Source organism: Solea solea, chromosome 3 (assembly GCF_958295425.1).
Source record: "Solea solea chromosome 3, fSolSol10.1, whole genome shotgun sequence".
NCBI lineage: Eukaryota > Metazoa > Chordata > Actinopteri > Pleuronectiformes > Soleidae > Solea > Solea solea.
The window spans coordinates 22,601,973-22,608,500 of record NC_081136.1 but is presented as its reverse complement, the minus strand read 5'-3'; the positions used below and the strand labels follow the sequence as shown (position 1 = coordinate 22,608,500).

Sequence of the window (6,528 nt, the reverse complement as noted above, 5' to 3'; positions counted from 1 at the left end):
CCAGGGGCGCACACGCCACCATTATGGGTCAGGGTGGCACAATCAGGTGGGCATGGGGATCCACACCACATGTAAAACAACTAAATAATGTCTGCATGTTTGAGAGTTCGTTTAAATGTTTATAAGCTATAAAATATTACCAGATGTGATTGTTGGTGAAAGTGTATTTGCATAAAAGAGCGTTTAATGAGACTGTTGATAACATTCTAATGTACAACGATGTATAAATTCAGCCAACAGTTAATAAACCTCGAAATAGTGAGTGTAAAGTTTCATTTTCAAATCTAAATATTCTTTGTAACAAACTAAAACGAAGTGTTACGCGTGCATTTCTGCAGTTTTTGGCATGGAGGATGAAAATTAATTGAAAGGGCATACAGATAATAAACTCATATAAACAAACAGCACACAAGGATCAAGGACACAAAAAACACTATAAAATCAATTTGAGTTCAACTTCCAACGTGTCGTTGCTTGGTAACAGGAATATATCTATAGGGCAACATAAAAAATGTTGGATGCAAGTTTTGACCATTGTTTGTTTGTTTTTATTCCAGCACAAAAGTGTGGAGGTTTAACAGGTTACAGGTTCACATCAGCAGTTTCATTCATGCTCTGTGTAATTATCTTGTTTCCATCTGCTGCATTGCTTTAAGACATTGCTGGTGTTAAATGTGCAGCGATGGCAAGATCGAACATGTCGGACGAGTTGTTGTTTTTTTGTGTGTATAGCTTCACGGACTTGGACAGAAATATGAAGATCTCCAAGATTCAAGATTCAAGATTCTTTATTGTCATTCGACATGAGGTTCGAACGAAATTCCAGTCTAACCCTAACCCAAACGATAAAAACACGGAGGACACTCACTTACTGTATGTGTACGTAAGGGCACAAAACAATTTCAAAACTATCAAGGCATCTGGATGGAAAAAAAATGCTGCGAAATGGTGGAAAATTCAGCCACAGTCAGTTTGTGGGTCCTTCAACAAGATAATGGCATTGACATTGGTCTATTCTGAAATGATCCTTTATGAGTCCCAATCTTAATCCTATTGAATATCTATGGAAAGATGTGACTAATACAGTGTGGGGAAGGCAAAATTCAGACATAAGACAGTTTTTTTTTTTGTTTTTTTTTAAATCAAAAGTCAAGTCTGATTTGTGTTAAAAATAGCATTAACCATGATGAGGCTAAGCTTTTTCAGATTTTTCCACGTCTGAATGTATTGCGGTGGTCTATTGTTGTCTCTACAAGACAAGGACAGCGCTGAGCACCTTGAAAGACATGGACACGTTGACCAGCGCTCCCAGCAAATAGGCCAGACCCCTGCAGGGCTGAGGCAGAGCGCCGACATAGGCGATGGTGTGGAAGATCCTTGAGCCGGCAAACACGCGGAAGTGAAGCAGAGCGCACGAAAGCTCAGGTTGAGTCAGGGCGTAGAAAAGGCCCACCACCACGAAGGGGACAATGTTCTCCAGGTCGTTCAGGTGACACCTGGACAACAACAACAACACACAAAATACACACAGTCTCACTTTGCTAGCACCGTGTAGCGGTCCTAACGTTACGCCTTCATTAGTTCGAATGACACGAGAAGAAAACACCAAGAGAATACAGGTTTCAGACACTTTCAGGACCTTAAAGCAGCTTAATTGTCTGTGGTAGTAACACAGTGAAGTTCAGAGTCGAGGCGTTGTGTGTACCTGCGGACACGTTCAACATCGGGATCTGTGCCGATCAATTTCTTGTCCACTGTTGACGACAAGAGTTTGGTGTCCTCTAGGTTTGCAAACACCTGAGGCGAGAAGAGAGGACGGGTCAGCGTCATCGCTCTGATTAACTATGTTTTTGTCTGTCTTCCATTGAGATTTCGTCTGGAAGAACAAACTTGCCTTCTTTGTAAGGCGGTAGTACGACGTCAGGTGTGACATGAGCATCATCTTCAGTATGACAATAGTGGCGTAAGTGAAAAATGCCAGGAAGACCTGGCTGTCCATGATGCCGTCCAGTGGTGTCATCGTGTCCCTGTGAGGAAAGAATTGGTGAACACACGTGAGTTATCAAACACGAAAGGCCGTAAAATACTGGACATTACAATGCCGACAGCGATGCTAAGAAAGCTGACCTTCAATCTGTAGAGCCACACGGACCAATGTCCATGTTTATATATTCACAATGCAAACAATAAAGGTACAGCTTTCACTGTTGTTAATGCAGATATGTAATCAACCAATTGCATGGTGGCAACGTAGTCCATTTAGACATAGATAATACAACCTGCTGAAGATCTAACTGAGCGTCAGAATGAGGACTAAAGGTGATTTAAGAGACTTGGAACATGATATGGTATATGAAGTATTTCAAAAACTGCTGATCTACTGGGATAGAAAGGCATAGGTGTATTCTATCCATAATAAACTGGCAGGTAAGTAATGTGCTCCCTCCCTGACAAGCTCTTTTTAAGCACAGCTTCATTCTGTATGCCGTATTTAAAACATTACCGCGACAATGATCCCATAATAGCCTTTTTTTTAACATCATGTGAATCAATTAAGCTAAGGAAGACCTAGATTTCTGCGTCCTTCTCTAGACTCAGGTTCCAGAGAGAACTGTTCTACTAAGCGGAAGACATGTCCCTTCACTGCAAACTCTTTAAAAGAAAGAGTGGGACAATAAACATAATAGGCTGCCTCAAATAATTTAATTAATTTGAATGTTAATTTGGGCAAATGAATGAAACTGTGGACGATATTCAACTATCAACTATTTTTTTTGAGTGATCCTGCCTACTGCAGCTTTAAAGGGGGACAGCCACAACGCAGAAGTTTCAGTTGTTGTTGCACTGGAAAGAGCTTAGTTAACAAATTATAAATACATTCACACACATATGTAGCAAAAGCAATGGATCAGGTTATTTAAAAGAGAATATGATGCGGTATGTGGCGCTTACCTTGTTTTTTTTATGCACAGTCACTGTGATCAGCAAGGTTTCAAAGGCCAGTTGTGGACACAGACGACTGAACTATATCCTGAGGTTGTGAAATCGGTGGGAGGAGCTTACACTGGTCAGGTCTCAAACAGATAGATGCAAGAACTGTAAAGTTGCAGGAAAAAAAACCACACACACTGATAAGGAGGATAACTTGTTCCCGCGGATTACTTCTCTTGCTCTAAGTGGGGCCACAACTGGGGTGGACTGTGGGATGGCGGGTTTCTCTAGGGCCCTCCTCTTTCCAGTAGTTCATACAGCTGGTGTTGCTTAGGAAGAGAAGGATGCCGAGGAAGTTTCCGGAGTGAGGTCATTCAAACAGTATGTTTGAACCTATACATGATGGAGGGAGGGGCTAAAAAAAAAAGCAGACTCATCCCTGCGATGGAGTACATGCAGCTGGTATCTTGAGTTTGGGGCTACTTTGTGTTTAGTAAGACTTTTTTAGACTTTTTCAATATTATTTGCTTGTATTTGTGTATGTAGGGGGCCACATGGTGGAGTAGTGTTTAGGATTGTTGCCTTGTAAATATTGCAGCTAGTCTATGAAGCACTGAATGATTTAGGCCCAAAATGCATTTCTGACTATGAACCTTCCAGACCACTAAGGTCATCTGGGTCAGGTTTGCTCTGTGTAACCAGAACCAGGACAATAAACCATCACTGCTGCACCTCAGCTGTAACTGCAACTTTTAGTCTCTTTTAATGTCCTCCCCCCCCCCTTTCTTTTACCTCTTTATTTAAATTACGCATTTTATTATGCCTTTTATATCATTAATGCTGCTGCTGTATTTTTCTTTATTTTTTTATGGTAAAGCACTTTGAAATGCCTTGTTGGAATGTGCTAATATAAATACATTTCCCTTGTCTTGCCTTGTAACAAAAAGACCCAGGTTCAGTCTCCCATTCCAAAAACATGCAGAGGTTAATCAAACACTCTAAATTGCCCATAGATGTGTATGTTAGAGCGAATGGTTGGTCTTGGTGTGTTGACTTGGGACCCGTCCAGGGTGTACCCCACCTTTTGCCCTGTGTCAGCTGGGATTGGCTCATGACTCTCATGTGGAGGATAATGCAGTAGACAATGGATGGATGGATGGATGGATGGAGGGTTGTGCCTGTAGGTGGTACTTTCCAAGCAACATAATACATGATTGATAGCCCATAATGTTTTGATGGCCTGTGTAATCCGTAGCTGCATGTGAGTTTTAATACTTGTTCCATTTACGTTGATCGAGGAGCTTTATTGAGAAGACATTTCACATTCACAGTTTCAAAAACGTCAAAGAGGTTACATGTAAAAAAAAAAAAGAAAAAAGGAAGTAGCACAGGCAGTCAACTTGAGCTGCAACGGTTTACTCATGTGACCCACCTTACACTCCACAATCGTCTACCATGCACTAATTAAATGGTGTCACAATATTAAAGTTGCTGTGCTGTTGATGGAGCCCCACCACCAGCCCAAGTATAAAAATGTAAAATATGAGTTGTATAGCTGAACTGAACAAGATTCACAACGGTCGACCGTTTCGGCGTCAGTCCTACAGGATGAGGGCAGTGCTGAGCACCCTGTACACCATGGAAAAGGTGACCAGCATGCCCAGTATATAGGGCAGGCCCCTGCAGAAGTGCGGCAGAACCAAGATATAGGCAATGGTGTGGACGATCCTCGTCCCGGCGAAGATGCGGAAGTGAAGCAGAGCGGTCGAAAGCTCGGGTCGAGTCAGGGCGTAGAGAAGTCCCACCACCACGAAGGGGACAATGTTCTCCAGGTCGTTCAGGTGACACCTGGACAACAACAACAACAACACACAAAAAGTTTTCCATCCATCCACTGTCACAGGCAGTGATACTGGTCTATGGTGTGTGCATGAGTGCAACGTTCATAGGCCTTATTGTGTGGTACAGTTGATGGTAAAGGGTTGGTACAGTAAATTTGTTGGTTACACGTTCCAAATTACAGGAAATGGCAACTCCCATTTTTCCCAGACAACTGCTCGTGTTATCCAAAGGTCTTTGAATCAGTAGCAACTGGACTTCTCTTAAAGACGTTTATCTTTGCATTTAAGAGGCTTCTTCAGTTCTGAAAGTCTGTAGTAAAAATCCAGGAGTCTTATCTCTGTGACATGTGGGGAAACTCCAGTGTGATAAAAAAAAAAAAAAACTGCCAGTGAGAGTCATCTGAGGTCCCATGAGGCCAAATCACAAAAACAATTTACATAACAACACATACTTATATATAGGAGGATATAGGGGGAACTTTGATTATTGGATATAGGAGAATCTAACAACATTTAAGAGAAACCAGTGGAAGGAGAGATACATATGTCTTCCTTTCTTGAGTAATGTCATGTGAAAGTCATCATTTTATATCATCTCATTTATTTTCCGAAAACTTAAATTTCAAAAGCCAGATAATCTCACCTCCGAACACGCTCTACCTCTGGATCGGTCCTCAGCAGCTTTTTCTTCTCCTCTGGAGACTTTCTGGCCACATCCTCCTCATGAGCAAAAGCCTATAGTACAGGGAATAAAAAAAATAAATAAAATGCACTGACTTCAAGTCTGCAGTGTTTATCTCTTCCTCTGCATACTTATGATTATTGTTGCTATTACATCACCGCCCCAACCTTGTAATTTTCTTTTACAGCCTGGGTTGTGTCCCAGTTAGGGTGTAGCCTATACATACGTGCGCCGTTTGATTGTGTGATAGTGCAGAAAGCATAACATGTTGGATCTGTAGCCGGTGTTCATAAAGCCTTGGGCTAAACTGATAGGAAATTAGATTATTAGATTAATAAATTACTTATTTTGTCACATACCCCTCTGGTAACGCGGAAGTATGCAGTGATGGGCCCCATCAGCATCATCTTCACAATGACAATAGCAGCATAGGTGGCGAATGCCCGGAGTACCTCATTTTCCATTAGGTCTGCCATGCTGCTTGTTAAGAGCTGTCAAGTTTCACACAGTTACAATGAACATCTAGTTTTCAAATGAAATCTGTCCTGTTGACAGGTTTTGTTAAGAGCCTAGAGTCAAAGTAGATGGAAAGCAAAAGTAACAGCTGAGGGGAAAAAAGGCATCGCAACTCCTCTAAGAGTCTTGTGTAAAAATGTCCACTTACAACTAACTGTATTATTCAGACTGTAGATCACTCAGGGTGATCTATGGTCATAAACAGGCGTTTTCACTTCAGTACAAGTTGAAAACAAAGACTACTTACTTCTTCGCTGGCTCTCCGGGACTAGGGGAAGTGTGACTCTGTTACGCAACAAAACAAAAAGGCGTGTTGCCTTTCACCCAGAGAGTCTGGAGGTGGGACAAGCACTGTGACACAGAAAACAACCCCATATACTTGTGAGGGATAAGCAAACAGGACCGAGGGAAATAAATAAATGACTCAGCATTTTTATCTTAAGGAAATGACTTGCACAAATTACTTGACTGTGAAAAAATAAGATGTTTTTTTGATCTAAAATGAATCCCAGAAAAGTGATTACAGATGTTTGCAAGATGCAGGCTTAACTGTGGTGC

The 6,528-nt window shown here is 41.5% G+C and overlaps 2 protein-coding genes across 2 annotated transcripts; both read right to left on the bottom strand.

The window, feature by feature from the left end:
• Positions 1-770: 770 nt before the first annotated feature.
• Positions 771-3,186, bottom strand: mgst1.1 (microsomal glutathione S-transferase 1.1). The gene is made up of 4 exons (XM_058625192.1): positions 2,953-3,186; positions 1,895-2,027; positions 1,706-1,797; positions 771-1,496 (listed from the first exon to the last, which is right to left on the bottom strand). Exons 2-4 carry the CDS (start codon positions 2,018-2,020, stop codon positions 1,250-1,252), a joined length of 465 nt encoding a protein of 154 aa, XP_058481175.1. The 5' UTR covers positions 2,021-2,027; positions 2,953-3,186; the 3' UTR covers positions 771-1,249.
• A 1,028-nt stretch (positions 3,187-4,214) lies between these two features.
• On the bottom strand, positions 4,215-6,309 carry LOC131456732 (microsomal glutathione S-transferase 1-like). Its single transcript, XM_058625294.1, has 4 exons — positions 6,218-6,309; positions 5,814-5,945; positions 5,416-5,507; positions 4,215-4,779 (listed from the first exon to the last, which is right to left on the bottom strand). Exons 2-4 carry the CDS (start codon positions 5,928-5,930, stop codon positions 4,533-4,535), a joined length of 456 nt encoding a protein of 151 aa, XP_058481277.1. The 5' UTR covers positions 5,931-5,945; positions 6,218-6,309; the 3' UTR covers positions 4,215-4,532.
• Between the last annotated feature and the right edge of the window lie 219 nt (positions 6,310-6,528).

Excerpts from the sequence above, each read along its gene's own strand:
- mgst1.1 (XM_058625192.1), bottom strand. The coding sequence starts at position 2,020 with ATGACACCACTGGACGGCATCATGGACAGCCAGGTCTTCCTGGCATTT. Across the intron at positions 1,798-1,894 it reads ACTACCGCCTTACAAAGAAG|GTGTTTGCAAACCTAGAGGA; the intron begins GCAAGTTTGTTC and ends TTCTCGCCTCAG. Across the intron at positions 1,497-1,705 it reads GATGTTGAACGTGTCCGCAG|GTGTCACCTGAACGACCTGG; the intron begins GTACACACAACG and ends GTTGTTGTCCAG.
- LOC131456732 (XM_058625294.1), bottom strand. The coding sequence starts at position 5,930 with ATGGCAGACCTAATGGAAAATGAGGTACTCCGGGCATTCGCCACCTAT. Across the intron at positions 5,508-5,813 it reads ACTTCCGCGTTACCAGAGGG|GCTTTTGCTCATGAGGAGGA; the intron begins GTATGTGACAAA and ends CCTGTACTATAG. Across the intron at positions 4,780-5,415 it reads GAGGTAGAGCGTGTTCGGAG|GTGTCACCTGAACGACCTGG; the intron begins GTGAGATTATCT and ends GTTGTTGTCCAG.